Consider the following 16,980-nt stretch of genomic DNA (forward strand, 5'->3'; position numbering starts at 1 on the left):
TATATATATATTACAAAACATATGAAAAATATTTTTTAAAATATATATTTTTTAAATATATTCTTCAGATTTTTTTGTAACATACAAAAAGTCATTTTAACATATATTTTTACATATATTTGTAAATGCCTTCCAAAAATGTAGATTAAATGTATTTTTAAAGACATACAGTATGTTTGAAAATGGACTGGTCATACATTATACAATTTTCTTGAGAATTTTGCTTTAGATTTACCAAAAACCATATAATAGGAGGTCAAACCTAAACATTTTTAACTGTATTCAATTAGGCAGGCTCTTGCGCTACATAGTTGAAGGTAAATCTAAAGGAAATTGGACAGAAATTTGTAAGAAAATTGTATAGTGCATGGCCAGAATTGGAATTCACAACCACTAGCACCAGCCAACTCACCAGCTAAGCAGCTTTTCAGAGGCAGACCTCAGTTCTTAGTAATTTTTATGTGGGTTGGTGAAGCGCGGCACTCTTTCTGAGATCTAATTATAACACGCTGTATTCCTATGGGAGTGTGATTAGTGAGGGCGATTGACAATATATTTATTTATTTATCGTTGTATACATAACAGCTCACAGGATCCACTGTATTAATTGTTTACACCCACAACTACCCACCTTGCACCACCAATACATGGAGGGCTCCCCTCCATCCCACATGGAAGAAAAATACTTTTGAAATATATTTTAAAAATATTCGTCCCAAATATATTGACATACTACAATTTTGGCCGTATTCAATACATTTAAAAAAAAAAAAAAAAAAAAAAAAAATATATATATATATATATATATATATAAAACAAAACATATGAAAAATATTTTTAAAAATATAGTTTTTTAAAATATATATTCTTCAGATTTTTTTGTAACATACATAAAAGTCATTTTAACATATATTTTTACATATACTTGTAAATGCATTCCAAAAATGTAGATTAAATGTATTTTTAAAGACATACAGTATATTTGAAAATGTACTGGTCATACATTATAGAATTTTCTTGAGAATTTTACTTTTGATTTACCAAAAACCATATAATAGGAGGTCAAACCTAAACATTTTCAATTGTATTCAATTAGGCGGGCCCATGCTCTAGATAGTTGAAGGGAAATCTAAAGAAAATTGGGCAAAAATTGGACAGAAATTTGTAAGAAAATTGTATAGTGCATGGCCAGCCTTATGCAGGCCGTAGACGGGTCGAACATTGGCCGATTGGTCGGCCGAAAAAAATATCGGCCGATTTTCACACCGTTAGTGGGTTAATTGGTCAGCCGTTTTTCGGGGTTTTGGCATATTTTTTTTATCGGTAAAGTTGGAAAATTTGCGGCCGATTTTGACGATCGGCCGATTTTCCCGGCAATAATGGGCAAATCAGCCGATTGTTTTACCGATAAAAAAATCTGCACATGAGCCGTGACCTGCAAGAAGAACAAGAAGAAAAAGAAAGAGAAGAATAAGAAAGAGAAGAATAAGAAAAAGAAGAAGATGAAAAAGAAGAAGAAGAAGAAGAAAAAGAAGAGGAAGAAGAAGAAGAAGAAGAAAAAGAAGAAGGAGAAAAAAAGAAAAAGAAGAAGAAGAAAAATAAGAGGAAGAAGAAGAAGAAGAAAAAGAAGAAAAAAAAGAAAAAGAAGAAGAAGAAGAAAAAGAAGAAGAAAAAGAGGAAGAAAAAGAAGAGAAAAAATAAGAAGAATCAGAAAAAGAAGAATTCCAGTCTGCTATTATATTTTATATGAAAAGTCTTGCGGTTGCAACAATGTACCTATTTGTATCCGAATAAAACCATCTGTATCCGAAATGGATACAAATGGATACATTGTTGCAACCGCAAATCTTTTTCATGTCAAATATAATAGCGGAGCTCTCTGCAGGAAAAGAAGTAATTAAATTACGGCAGTAGACGGGACAAAAATCTGGCAATTTTTTACCGTTGGTGGTAACGTCGGCCTATTGAACAACCGATTTTCGGTTTTTTAATTTAAAAAACACCGGTTTTCGACCCGTCTATGGCCTGCATTATCCAGAATTGGAATTGGGATTCACAGCCACTAGCACAGCCAACTCACTGAGCCAGTTAAGCAGCTTTTCAGAGGCAGACCTCAGTTCCTTCAGTTTCATTTAAGTGATGTCATCACGCAGTAATGTTTTCTCCTCCTTTAAACTTCTTCCGCAGAAATATGAAGGACGGGCTGGAACACACCGAGGTAAGATCATGCTGGTCAGTCTCCTATTGTTCTGTTTGTGAAACTATACAGTGAGTACGGTGCAGGGGGCTCTGTATATGATGAAGATCCTGTTACCTCCTCCTCCTGCTGTGTGACATTGGGGTCGATTTACTAAAGGATGTTCTCTTGGCAATGTGAATGTTCACTCAATGAATGAGGTGTCACTGAAGGAAAAACTAATTTCACAATAACCAATCAAATGCAAGAAAAATTCAAACAGGACTTTTCTACATGCGAATGGATGGTCAAGCACGGCTAGATCTCATACACTTCCGCTCAGGGGCGGACTGACAATTCATGGGGCCCCCGGGCAATAGTGGATCATGGGGCCCCTGTGTGCTCCCCCACACTCAAACCACACCCAAAAAAAGCCTCTGAAAGGTACCAGGGGCATCTCATGGGGTCCCCTACTGACCCCGGGTCCTCAGGCAGTGCCCAAGTGCCCGAATGGTCAGTCCGCCCCTGGTTCCGCTTCTCTAGTAAATAACCCAAAAAGTGCTCAGCAGATCCAGATAACAACACATGACTAATGCAGACCATACATGGTTCAAATTCCGAATGATTTTTCATCCAAAAAACAAAAATGTCGTTCTGTAATCCCATGGTGCCACCAATGATTTTGAAAATCGGTCGTTTGTCACGAATTTTCCAGCATGCTCAATAAACAAAATGTGGAGGAACAACTAAAATCGGCCAATGCCATTGCCCCACTAACAGAGCGAAAATCGGCCGATTATTCTTAGGTCCGATTTACGTACAAAAATCATTCGGAATTCGAACCATGTATGGCCTGCATAGGTGCTTATTTAGTTATTGCACATCTAGTTCATTTTTCAAGAAAGGCCTTCGCGTGATTTAGGCTGTCCATACACCATAACATTTTCTGTCCAATTTCTGCCCAATTTCCTTTAGATTTACCTTCAACTACAGTTGCAAGAAAAAGTATGTGAACCCCTTGGGATTACGTGGAGTTTTGCCTGAATTGGGCATAAAATGTGCTCTGAACGTCATCTAAGTCACAACAATAGAAGAACACAGTCTGCTGAACATAATACTACACAAACATTAGATGTTGCCATGGTTTAATTGCACATAACATGTAAACATTCACAGTGCAGGGAGGAAAAAGTATGTGAGGCCCTAGCTTAGTGACTTCTCCCAGAGCTAATTGGAACCAGGAGTGAGCCAACCTTGACTCCAATCAGTGTGATGATATTGGATGTGTTGCTGACAGCTGTCCTGCCCTTAAAAAACACACACCTGTTTTGGGTTTACTGGTTTCAAGAAGCACTGTCTGATGTGAACCATGCCTCGCAGAAAAGAGCTCTCTGAAGACCTACCATCAAGAATTGTTGACTTGCATGAAGCTGGAAAGGGTTACAAAAGTATCTCCAAAAGCCTTGATGTTCATGTGTCCACGGTAAGACAGACTGTCTACAAATGGAGAAAGTTTAGCACTGTTGCTACTCTCCCTAGGCGTGGTCATCCTGTAAAAATGACTGCAAGAGCACAGCGCAGAATGCTGCATGAGGTAAAGAAGAATCCCAGAGTGTCAGCTAAAGACCTACAGAAATCTCTGGCACATGCTAACATTTTTGTTGACACATCTACTATAAGGAAAACATTAAACAAGAATGGAGTACATGGGAGGACACCACGGAGGAAGCCATTGCTGTCCAAAAAGAATATTGCAGCACGTTTGAAGTTTGCAAAAGAGCACCTGGATGTGTCCACAGCACTACTGGCAGAATATACTGTGGACAGATGAAACCAAGATTGAGTTGTTTGGGAAGAACACACAACACTATGTGGAGAAAAAAAGGCCCAGCACACCAACATCAAAACCTCATCCCCACTGTGAAACATGGCGGAGGGAGCATCATGGTTTGGGGCTGTTTTGCTGCCTCAGGGCCTGGACAGATTGTTGTCATTGATGGGAAAATGAATTCCAGAGTTTATCAAGACATTTTGCAGGAAAACGTACGACCATCTGTCCGCCAACTGAAGCTCTGCAGAGGCTGGGTGATACAACAGGACAATGACCCAAAGTATACAAGTCATTCAACAAAACAATGGCTGCAACAGCACAGAATACGCCTTCTGGAGTGGCCCAGTCAGAGTCCTGACCTCAACCCGATTGAAATGCTGTGGCATGACCTTAAGAGAGCGATTCACACCAGACATCCCAAGAATATTGCTACACTGAAACAGTTTTGTGAAGAGGAGTGGTCCAAAATGACTCCAGATCATTGTGCAGGTCTGATCTGCAACTACAGGAAACGTTTGGTTGAGGTTATTGCTGCCAAAGGAGGGTCAACCAGTTATTAAGTCCAAAGGTTCACATACTTTTTCCTCCCTGCACTGTGAATGTTTACATTTTATGTGCAATTAAACCATCAACATCTAATGTTTGTGTAGTATTATGTTCAGCAGACTGTGTTCTTCTATTGTTGTGACTTAGATGACGTTCAGAGCACATTTTATGCCCAATTCATGCAAAACTCCACGTAATCCCAAGGGGTTCACATACTTTTTCTTGCAACTGTATGTAGTGCAAGAGTCTGCCTAATTGGATACAGTTGAGAGTGTTGTTAGTTCTGACCTCCTATTATATGGTTTTTGGTAAATCTAAACCAAAAAGCTCAAGAAAATTGTATAATGTATGGCCAGCCTTAATCCCACCTTTCAGTCCAAACTGTACCGATACACAGGGGTTTACCAAGATTACATGGGGTATAGCAGTGTTTCTCAACCTTTTTTCAGTCAAGGCACCCTTCAAAATTATGGACAGTCTTGAGGCACTCCATTCTGAAATGGGGTGTCCTTTAGACTGTCCATAATTTTAACCACTTCCCCTCTGGCCAAAGTAGAAAAACAGCCGGACGGGAGGTCTGCCGGAGCGGGTTGACATTTCTAAACGTCCCCTCGCATCCATTGCCTGTGTGCGCTCCCTGGGAGCACTCAGCACCATGATCGGTGCCCGCTGTGAAACACAGATCACTGTACAGCACCTTTGTGTGCGGTCCCAATCATGTGATCAGATTGGCCAATCAGTTATCACATGAATAGGAGTAAGCAAGATGTCACTTCCTGACATTGCTTACTACTTGTGAAATCTGTGAATGATCACAGAGGTCACATGGTACAGGGCCATTCACAACAGCCTTGTACCATGTGACAAGCTGTGACCAATCACAACTCACACAGTATTTCCAATGGCTGCAAGAATGCAGCCAGAGAGAAGGAAAAATGATTGCTTTTACAGCCTTTATGGGTGTAAAAGCAATCAGTGTAAAAAAAACGTAAGTAATTAATAACCTTCCTCACCCCCCACAAGTAGTACAGTGTCACCATGGTGACACTGTACTGCTAGGGTGACAGTATGTTAAAAAAAAACAACAAAAAACCATAAATAATAATATAAAAAAATAAAATAAAAATGTAAACAAAATTTAGAAAAATTATAATTTTTGGTTATAAACTTATTTGGGTTCATTTTTTTTTTACTAAAAAGATAACTGAATACATTTTGGCCAAGATTTATGAAGAAGGATTATTTATTTGCAAAATTTTATAAGGAAAACACTTTTTTTTCTAAATATTTGGACTTTTTCATTTAGATAGCAAAAAAAATATAAAAATCCCAGCGGTGAATAAATACCACCAAAATAAAGCTTTATCTGTCTCAAAAAAATGCTAAAACATTAATATAGGTACAGTGTTGCATGACCGCGCAATTGTCATTCAAAGTGTGATAGCGCTGAAAGCTGAAAATTGGCCTGGGCAGGAAGGGGGGGAAAGTGTCCGGACTGGAAGGGGGTGAAAGTGTTCGGACTGGAAGGGGGTGAAAGTGTCCGGACTGGAAGGGGGTGAAAGTGTTCGGACTGGAAGGGGGTGAAAGTGTCCGGACTGGAAGGGGGTGAAAGTGTCCGGACTGGAAGGGGGGGAAAGTGTCTGGACTGGAAGGGGGGGAAAGTGTCCGGACTGGAAGGGGGTGAAAGTGTCCGGACTGGAAGGGGGGGGAAAGTATCCGGACTGGAAGGGGGGGAAAGTGTCTGAACTGGAAGGGGTGAAAGTGTCCGGACTGGAAGGGGGGGTGAAAGTGTCCGGACTGGAAGGGGGGGAAAGTGTCCGGACTGGAAGGGGTGAAAGTGTCCGGACTGGAAGGGGGGGTGAAAGTGTCCGGACTGGAAGGGGGTGAAAGTGTCCGGACTGGAAGGGGTGAAAGTGTCTGGACTGGAAGGGGGTAAAAGTGTCCGGACTGGAAGGGGTGAAAGTGTCTGGACTGGAAGGGGGTAAAATATATCGGTCTTTGGCTAGCCATACACATGTAGATTCTCTTGTTCAACCCTATGGGCTGTGAGAAATCACTTGATGCCCCTGTCCTGGCGGATGGAAGATTGTTCCCTGTAACTATTGTACAGAGACAGTCACAACACATTCAGATGTCGGAATACCCAAACTGTGACTGCAAAAACCATATTTTTCGGATACAGCGGGAAGGGTTAGAACCAGGGGCAGACTGACCATTTGGAAAATCGGGCACTGCCTGAGGCCCCGGGGTCAGTAGGGGTCCCCATGAGATGCCCCTGGTACCTTTTTCATAGGCTTTTTTGAGTTTGGGCAAGGACACAGGGGCCCCATGATCCCCTATTGCCCAGGGGCCCCATGAGTTGTCAGTCCACCCCTGGTTAGAACATTACTGAGGTTTCTTGTTGTGTTGATGACCTTTCCTCCATTTCCTTTTGGATTCACAAAGACGTCACCAAGACACAAAGTGGAAATTTCTATCGTGGAATCACAGACAGAAATGAAAAGAAAACCTGACAGAGGTTCTAACTCTTCTCACAATAAAAAAAAAGAAAAATCTGACTGGAGCTGAGCTTCAAAATACTACAACCAACAAAGTGAAGTTGTGGTCACTCCAATCATCCAATCTTTGTACAATGCAATTTTTACACATTACCTACACATGATTGGGCATTCAAAGTGAACACAACTTCATTTTCCTAAGTGAACATTGTAACGGAACCGGACCCCGACTGCACTTAGGTATTTCCGTTAGACTCCCAATTCCCTGTCGGAACACAGATCCACGGACACCACTCTTAAACAAAACCAGGAAATAGACTACTTTATTTTAACACAGACACAAGATACAGGTGAAACTCAAAAAATGAGAATATTGTGCAAAAGTTCATTTATTTCAGTGCAGCAACTTAAAAGGTGAAACTAATATATGAGATAGACTCATTACATGCAAAGCAAGATAGTTCAAGCCGTGATTTGTCATCATTGTGATGATTATGGCTTACAGCTCATGAAAACCCCAAATCCACAATCTCAGAAAATGAGAATATTGTGAAAAGGTGGAATAATCTCGGCTCAAAGTGTCCCACTCTAATCAGCTAATTAAGCCATAACACCTGCAAAGGGTTCCTGAGCCTTTAAATGGTCTCTCAGTCTGGTTCAGTAGGAATCACAATCATGGGAAAGACTGCTGACCTGACACCATCACTGACACCCTCCATAAGGAGGGAAAGCCTCAAAAGGTAATTGCAAAAGAAGTTGGATGTTCCCAAAGTGCTGTATCAAAGCACATAAATAGAAAGTTATGTGGAAGGGAAAAGTGTGGAAGAAAAAGGTGCACAAGCAGCAGGGATGACCGCAGCCTGGAGAGGATTGTCAGGAAAAGGCCATTCAAAAGTGTTGGGGACTTTCACAAGAAGTGGACTGAGGCTGGAGTCCGTGCATCAAGAGCCACCACACACAGACGGATCCTGGACATGGGCTTCAAATGTCGTATTCCTCTTGTCAAGCCGCTCCTGAACAACAAACAAGGTCAGATGCGTCTTACCTAGGCTAAAGAAAAACAGACCTGGTCTGACCTCAGTGGTCCAAAGTCCTCTTTTCTGATGAGAGCCACTTTTGCATCTCATTTGGACACCAAGGACCCCGAGTATGGAGGAAGAATGGAGAGGCCCAAGGACCCCGAGTATGGAGGAAGAATGGAGAGGCCCAAGGACCCTGAGTATGGAGGAAGAATGGAAAGGCCCAAGGACCCAGAGTATGGAGGAAGAATGGAGAGGCCCAAGGACCCTGAGTATGGAGGAAGAATGGAGAGGCCCAAGGACCCCGAGTATGGAGGAAAAATGGAGAAGCACAAGGACCCCGAGTATGGAGGAAGAATGGAGAGGCCCAGGGACCCCGAGTATGGAGGAAGAATGGAGAAGCACAAAAACCCCGAGTATGGAGGAAAAATGGAGAGGCACAAGGACCCCGAGTATGGAGGAAGAATGGAGAGGCCCAAGGACCCAGAGTATGGAGGAAGAATGGAGAGGCCCAAGGACCCCGAGTATGGAGGAAAAATGGAGAAGCACAAGGACCCCGAGTATGGAGGAAGAATGGAGAGGCCCAGGGACCCCGAGTATGGAGGAAGAATGGAGAAGCACAAAAACCCCGAGTATGGAGGAAAAATGGAGAGGCACAAGGACCCAGAGTATGGAGGAAGAATGGAGAGGCCCAAGGACCCAGAGTATGGAGGAAGAATGGAGGGGCACAAGGACCCCGAGTATGGAGGAAGAATGGAGAGGCACACACTGCAAGATGCTTGAAGTCCAGTGTGAAGTTTCCACAGTCTGTGTTGATTTGGGGAGCCATGTCATCTGCTGGTGTTGGCCCACTGTGCTTCATTAAGTCCAGGGTCAACGCAGCCGTCTACCAGGAGATTTTGGAGCGCTTCATGCTTCCTTCCGCAGATGAGCTTTATGGGGATGCTGACTTCATTTTCCAGCAGGACTTGGCACCTCCCACACTGCCAAAAGCACCAAAACCTGGTTCAATGACCGTGGGATTACTGTGCTTGATTGGCCAGCAAACTCGCCTGACCTGAACCCCATAGAAAATCTATGGGGCATTGCCAAGAGAACGATGAGAGATATGAGACCGAACAATGCAGAAGAGCTGAAGGCCGCTATTGAAGCATCCTGGTCTTCCATAACACCTCAGCAGTGCCACAGGCTGATAGCTTCCATGCCACGCTGCATTGAGGTAGTAATTGCTGCAAAAGGGGCCCACACCAAGTACATATGCATGCATATGTACAATCCTTGTTCTATGTACAATCCTTGTTTTATTGATTGCATGTAATATTCTCATTTTCTGAGATTGTGGATTTGGGGTTTTCATGAGCTGTAAGCCATAATCATCACAATGATGACAAATCACGGCTTGAACTATCTTGCTTTGCATGTAATGAGTCTATCTCATATATTAGTTTAACCTTTTAAGTTGCTGCACTGAAATAAATGAACTTTTGCACGGTATTCTAATTTTTCGAGTTTCACCTGTATATGCATTCAAGGGAACAATTCCCCCCTCCCTGCATAAGGACACAGGGCGAGGCAAATTAAATCCAGCAACAAGAAACACATCAGCAGGCAGTCCCAACAGGGGGAAGGGCTGCCGGAAACACCCCCCACCAAGCCAATACACAAACACACACATCCCATAATAGTTTGCTCCCAAGCAAGACACACAATAGAACAATGGGATACAGCCACATGGCACTAAACAATCAACAACCCTCCACCCCAACTATACATGTCTACATATCAGAACATCTCACCCTGCACCCCTAACAAGCACAGGGTAACATACACATAAGAGGGATATGGGGAGCTGAGAAAGGGGTCTCCCGACCTCTCCAAAGTGAGCTGTGTTCCATGGGCCCCCCACCCAAAGTCACTCCCATCACAAACATCATCTACTCAGCGTATTCACCCCAGTGTCTCTATAAATGTTCAATTATTTAGAAGGACTTGTAGCCTGAATATTAGCATTCTCTGAAAGAGTGGCCATCTATGGTGGTCTATGTATTTTTTCACGACAAGCCACCTCTATCACAGGAGTGAAGAGCAATCTCCAGTACTTCCAGAAATGAGGAACATGACACTCCCTCCTCTTCCTCACATGATACAGCTCTAGAACAGTGTTTCTCAACCTCTTTTTCACTTGCAACGCTCTTTAAAAGAATGCAAAATTTCGAGACACCCCAGAATCAAAAAACTAAATGTTACTTATCATTGGTAAGCCTGAGCCCAGGGCAATGCATTCAGCCATCTTGATGAAACTAACTTCACAGCAGAAGCCCTCCTTCACATCAGAGGTTCCCTCATCGCTTTAGAAGATCAACCATCACATCGGAGGTCCCCCACAATATCAGAGGTTCCCCCCCATCACAGAGCCCCCCCAATCAAACTGTCCCTATCACAGAGCCCCCTCCCCACCCATTCACACTGTCCCCATCACAGATCCTCCCAAGCACACTGTCCTTCGTGGGCAGCACAGTGGCTGAGTGGTTAGCACTTCCACCTGGCAGCACTACGGTCATTGGTTTGAATGCCAACCACGGCACCACATGCATGTGGTTTGCATGTTCTCCCTGTGCTTGTATGAGTTTCCCCTCGGTACTCTGGTTTCCTCCCACACTCCAAAGACATGCTGGTAGGTGAATTGGCTCTTGTCTAAATTGTCCCTAGTATGTGTATGTATGAATGTGAGTTAGGGATCTTAGAATGTACGCTTCTTGAGGGTTAGGGACTGATGTGAATGTACAATATATATGTAAAGCCCTGTCTTAATTGTTGGCACTATATCAGAACCCGTAATAAAATAAATAACGGAACCCCCCCAATCACACTGTCCCCCATCACAGAGCTGCCCCCCAATCACACTGTACTCATCACAGATCCTCCCAGCCATAGAGCTCACTATACACATAGGAATCCAACCATTTTTGTGTGCAGGAGGAGATCTGGAGGAGGCAAGCTTCCATCTTCTCCTGAATGCTGGGAGTGGTCCTGCATGCCACCTGTCCTGGATCAGAGTCCCACCTTGGCATGGTGTAGGTGAGCCAGCCATGATCACTATAGCAACAAAGTATGCTGTGTGTTCTCTACATAGAGCTTCATTGGTAGTTATAGTGCTGTAGGACAACCTGTGTGCTCCATGGCAACGCATGATGTTGATCCAGGGCAAACTGAGTCCTATATTATCAGCACCTGGAGGAAACCCAGAAGGTACCCATGTGGAGAAACACTGCACTAGACATCTGAGCCACCAATCTCCAGATCCTAGCGATGTCATATGGGTGAAAGGGAGAGGATCCTTGTAAGATCTGACCATGGAGTTCCCACAGGGATTCTTCTCTTCTGTGGGTGAACGGAGCAGTATGGAAGAAAAGGGAATGAGATTACATGCAGGTGAGGGGAATTGGCAGTTCAGTGAACCTGTTACATGTGCAAAGCCCAGGTCCAGTAGCAATAATTTATCATGATTATAAAATCCCCTGGACCCATGTAAAATATTCTCGCTTTTGTACATCTTCATTTAACCCCCCTGGCGGTATTCCCGAGTGTAGCTCGGGGTTAACTTTCAGTACCAAAAGCGGTAACCTGAGCTACACTCGGGAATACACTGCAGCGTTGCTCCGGGATCCCTCCAGCACTTACCTTGTCCTGCGCTCCCGCGATGTCCCCCCTGCAGAGTCCCCGGCAATATCCTCTGGCCAATGCCGGCATCCATCTTCCGGGTTCCGTTCCCTGCGAGCGTCGGGACGTACGGGGCTTACGGGGGACGGAACCAGTGGGAAATTTAAAAATGTTAAAAAGCGACATTCACTCAATACACTAAAATCACATAGTATTCCATTCCTGTATCAAACCATTTCACATATATTTTGTCCCGAGTGCTTTGTCCGGCGCCCTGCCTGCATTTTTACTGTTCTTTCTGCCTGGAAACTGAGAAACGTCCATGGCGTCCAAAAAGCGTCCCTTTACGTCAAAAGCGGTTTTAGACCGGCTAGAGAACAGCGATAGTAAATCAGAACCACTTGCAGAATTTAGTGATAATGATTTGTGGGGGAAATTCCTCATCAGACACTGAAAACGATTCTGCGACTTTGCTCAGCGATGTGCGAACTTGGCGCTCTATTTCACATTTCAGTGTTTTTGGTTTGATTATATTATTGAATTAAATTTATTATTATTATATTATTATTTTTATGATTATTTATTATATTATAATTTATGATTTCGTGTTTCAAATTTTATCATCCCCGGGATGTTTACTAGACTCTTGTTCGGACAGATTTCAGTGAGTTATTCCTAAAAATTACAGCCTACAATAAAAAAACGACATATTTCCATGCAAAAAATGTACCGCTTTGAGCACAGAAATATTCTGTGTGACCTTCTAAACGTTGATAAAATATTGTTGGTTTTCAGATGTAACACAATCTTACTATCAAAAATAAGTCACCCTGCGTTTCTTGCATCTCCTTCGGGGAAGTTCTGAGTCGGTGGAGGGTCACGCGGTGTAAAAGGAAAAGATGGTGCTACAACTTCAAGATTTATTTTTGATGGTTCTCAAGCGGCTGGACAAAGAGAGCTTTTCTCAGTTCAAAGCAAGGTTAAGCACATTGGATGTGAAGAAAAAATATAAGCAGATCCCAAGTTCCCAACTAGAAGGTGCAGATCCACAATCTGTCACTGACCTCATCCTAGAATTCTACCCTAACTTCTATGGGTTCACTGTGTTCCAGGCTGTCCTAGATGCCATCAATGAGAAGGGACTTTGGAATAAAGTGCTGGATGAATTGGAAGGTATGGTAGACTTGTCTGTAACAATCACAACAATGAGAAATTTCAGTGGGAGTTTGGGTTCAATGGGGGGATAAGCCCTCTGACATTATCAGGTTAAGGCATAGTATAAAGAAGGATAGGGGTGAGTCCAGGAATGGGATTTAAAAGTCCACAATTTCTCATGTCCCTCTCACCCGCTCTAACACAGTGGCTCTTAACCTTTTTGAGTCACAGACCTCTTTAAGAATATGATGAAAGCTATGGACCCCCCATAATGATAACAAATTAAATGGTAAACATGCGACAACAACAGGTCAAGAGGTGCTTAGTGGTCGGTTCTATAATTAGGGGCAGGGTGCATTTTCTTTCATTTCTTTTACAGGGAAACCATTGGCTGGGACAGTAATTTTTTATCTGACCCTCACAGACTCCCATAAACTCATCCATGAACCACTTAGGTGTCCACAGGCCGCAGGTACGGGAACCCTTGTTCTAACGCAGGAGTCTCCAAATGTTCTAAACAAAGGGCCAGTTTACTGTCCTTCAGACTTTAGGAGGGCCAGTCTGTGGCCATTGGGAGCAGAAAAGGTCCCAACATCAGCATCAAAAGCAATGCCCCAACATTGGTGTTATTGGGAGGAATTGTGCCTCATCATTGGTGTCATTGGGCCCCATCATTGGTTGTCATTAGGAGAAAATTGTGCCCCATAGTTGATGTCATTTGGAGGAACTGTGCCTCATCATTGGTTTCAATGGGAATAATGGTGGACCCTTAATTTGTGTCAGTGGGGGGGGGGGGGATTGTGCATCATGGTTGTTGTCAGTGGATGAAATAGTGCCCCAAGGGCTGGGTGAAAGCACGCAAAGGGCCGCAGTTTGGAGACCACTGCTCTAACATATTGTGTATATCTCTTTCCCTTGCTCTCTCATGCCATTCTCCCTCTCCTATCATTCTATCGTCTCTCACTCTCTCTTGCGCGCTCTCTTTTTTCACCCATCTCCTCTCTTTCTTTCTCTCATTCTCCCTCTCTCTCCCCTCCCTTCTAATCTATTTTTTTAATGCTTTCTTTCTCTCTTCTCCAATCTTCCTTCCTTCCTTCCTTCCTTCCTTCCTCTTCAACTCTCTCTCGCTCTTCAGCTTGCTCTCTCTGTCTTGCTCTCTATCTCCTTTCACTCTCTCCCTTTCTCTTTCTTGCTCTATCTCTCTGTTTCTTGTTCTCTCTCTCTTTCTTATTCTCACTCTCTCTTTCTTGTTCTCTCTCTCTCTCCTCTCTCTCTCTCGTTCTATATCTCTGTTTTTTGCTCTCTCTCCCCGTTTCATGATCTATCTCTCTTTTTCTTTCTTGTTCTCTCTCTCTTTCCCGCTCTCTCTCTCTCTCTTTCTTGCTCTCTCTCTTTCTTGTTCGCTCTCTCTATTTCTTGTTCTCGCTCTCTCTCTCTTTCTTGTTCTCTCTTTCTTTCTCTCTCTTTCTGATTCTTGTTCTCTCTCTCTTTCATGATCTCTCTCTCTTTCATGTTCTCTCTCTCTCTCTTTCTTGCTCTCTCTCTCTCTCTCTCTCTCTTGTTCTCTCTCTCTCTCTCTCTCTCTTTCTTGCTCTCTTTCTTGTTCTCTCTCTCTTTCCTGTTCTCTCTCTCTCTCTTTCCTGTTCTCTCTTTCACGTTCTATCTCTCTTTCTCTTTCTTGTTCTCTCTCTATTTCCTGTTCTCTCTCTCTTTCTTGCTCTCTCTCTGTAGAAATTATGTAGCTTAAAACAGACGTCTCATATCTTTCTCATATCTTTTGTTATATTTTACTCTGTATTTTATTTTATCTTTTGTATTCATTTTTGATGCCAAGTGTGCATTAAATAAAAGTCACACTGTTTTAAGTCAGCCTGGCACTAGAACAATTTGCCTCAAACGCCTAAAGACAGACACTTAAATAATATAAGTGTCACGATATTTAACACTCTCTCTTTCTTGTTCTCACTCTCTCTCTTTATTGTTCTCTCTTTCTCTTTCTTGCTTTCTCTCTCTCTCTCTTTCTGATTCTTGTTCTCTCTCTCTCTTTCCTGATCTCTCTCTCTTTCATGTTCTAACTCTTTCTCTTTCTTGTTCTCTCTCTCCTCTCTCTTTTTCTCGTGTTCTCTCTCTTGTTTTCTATCTCTCTCGTTCTCATTATCTCTCTCGCTCCTGTTCTCTCTCTTTATCTTTCTTGTTCTCTATCTTTATCTTTCTTGTTTTCTCTCTCTCTTGCTCTTTATCTTTTTTGTTCTCTCTTTCTCTATCATTATTTTTTTGCTTTCCTTCTCTCTTGCCTTTTCTCCCACCTGTTCTCTCTCTCTCTTGAGTTCTTTCTATCCTTATATCTGACTCTCATTGTAACCTCTCTCATCCATCATATGTATTTTATTTGTTCTGTGACCCTCCCCCACAGAGAATAGAGACTTCTTGGACCTACACCGATCAGATTTGATTGTATACGGGAAGGTTCGTGTAGATCCGATTCTGTACTATCTGCACCACCTAAAGTTACTGACGGATAAACAGTATGAAGAATTAACGAAACAACCGACATACGAAGACAAGATGGGGGGCTTGTTAGATACTGTGCGATGCTGGGATGGCAAAAGCAAGCACAAAGTCATGAGGGCTCTAGAATGTTATAATCCTGAAGTCCTTCAACTAAGAACTGCTGTCTTTCGACAGAACAGCATAGAGATTGAGAGAACGTACTATGAAATTGGTAAGGATGTATATTGTACCTTCATATTATGTCATCCATAGAGTCTTGTCCATGATCTACAAACAAAAGAGTTTGACAAATTTTAATTAATATATATTTTCATCTTCCTTTATAGTGTCAAATCTCTCAGAAGGCAATCACCTTACTTATCTGTATTTTATATTTAATTATTAAGGATAGAGAAAGATATTTAATTGTTATTTATTTCAGGTACTTATATAGCGCCGTCAATTTACTCCGTGCTTTACATATATATTGTACATTCACATCAGTCCCTAACCCTCAAGGGGCGTACAATCTAAGGTCCCTAACTCACATTCATACATACACATACTAGGGACAATTTAGACAGGAGCCAATTCACCTACCAGCATGTCTTTGGAGTGTGGGAGGAAACTGGAGTACCCGGAGGAAACTCACGCAGGCACAGGGAGAACATGCAAACTCCAGGCAGGTGTGTTGAGATTCGAGCCAATGACCCTAGTACTGCCAGGCAGAAATGCTAACCATTTAGCCACTGTGCTGCTCTTTTTATATGTACATTTTACAAAATAAGCTTTTCCCATTAAGGCGAGATTCCAGATTAAATCCTTCTTAAATTAGACCATAAAATACCAAAACTCCCCTAATGTGAAAAGAAAAAAATAATTCTACATTTCATTTGCTTAACCGAATCAAACCCATGAGAATTACACACTGGATGGAGTTTTATATTACCCTTTTACAGTATTAAATAGTTTTTATTGATCTTTTTTTGTTTAAAGTGTTACTAAATCCACAATTTTACAATCAGTCTGTAGATGCAGTAAAACATGCTTGCTATACTCACTGTGGATCCTAAGAGGTTAATCCTCCACACTGTGTAAAAAGGGTGTTTGATCCTGACTTCTCTAATCCTCCCCTTCTTGGGAGAGTGCATGTGATCAGCACAGGGCCAATCAGCACTGTCCAGAGAGAGGTCAGGGGTCCTGCATTCTCCTACAGGAGAATGAAAACTTCTCCTACAAGCTTTAACCAGTGCCTTGCTGCACACCGATAGCAGTTACAAGCCTGCTGATGAGAAAAGGTATTTAGCAGTTTATATTTACTACAATAATTGCATTTCCATGTTGTGTGTACTGTGGGAGACCGGATATAGAGTTCTCAGGTTTGTGGAAAGGTGGGAGGGCTCCATAAGCCATAACCTGTCAAAGCCTCCCAGCCTGTCCTGAGGTGACTTCACTACCTCACTCAAACACTGCTACTTACCCTCTATCTAACATAAAAAACCTACCTAACTAACCTGGAGGGCATTACAAATATTTATATAGTCCCAACCAATCTTTGTGAGCTCTGCTCTGGTGGCTGCTGGAAAATGGTTGCTACTAGTCTGA

The 16,980-nt window shown here is 42.5% G+C and overlaps 1 protein-coding gene across 1 annotated transcript in view; it reads left to right on the forward strand.

Annotated features, from left to right (window-relative positions):
• The first annotated feature begins 1,671 nt into the window (after positions 1 to 1,671).
• LOC149440965 (uncharacterized) overlaps positions 1,672 to 16,980 on the forward strand; it is an 86,354-nt gene continuing 71,045 nt past the window's right edge. The window contains exons 1-3 of the mRNA XM_089657922.1: positions 1,672 to 2,218; positions 12,526 to 12,903; positions 15,299 to 15,607. Of these exons, the coding sequence (XP_089514048.1) occupies positions 12,630 to 12,903; positions 15,299 to 15,607 (583 nt within the window). The 5' untranslated portion in view covers positions 1,672 to 2,218; positions 12,526 to 12,629. The remainder of the gene's footprint in view (positions 2,219 to 12,525; positions 12,904 to 15,298; positions 15,608 to 16,980) is intronic.

The sequence above is a fragment of the Staurois parvus genome, unplaced genomic scaffold (assembly GCF_062004578.1).
Source record: "Staurois parvus isolate SC_StPar_1 unplaced genomic scaffold, SC_StPar_1.0 ptg001042l, whole genome shotgun sequence".
Classification (NCBI taxonomy): Eukaryota; Metazoa; Chordata; class Amphibia; order Anura; family Ranidae; genus Staurois; species Staurois parvus.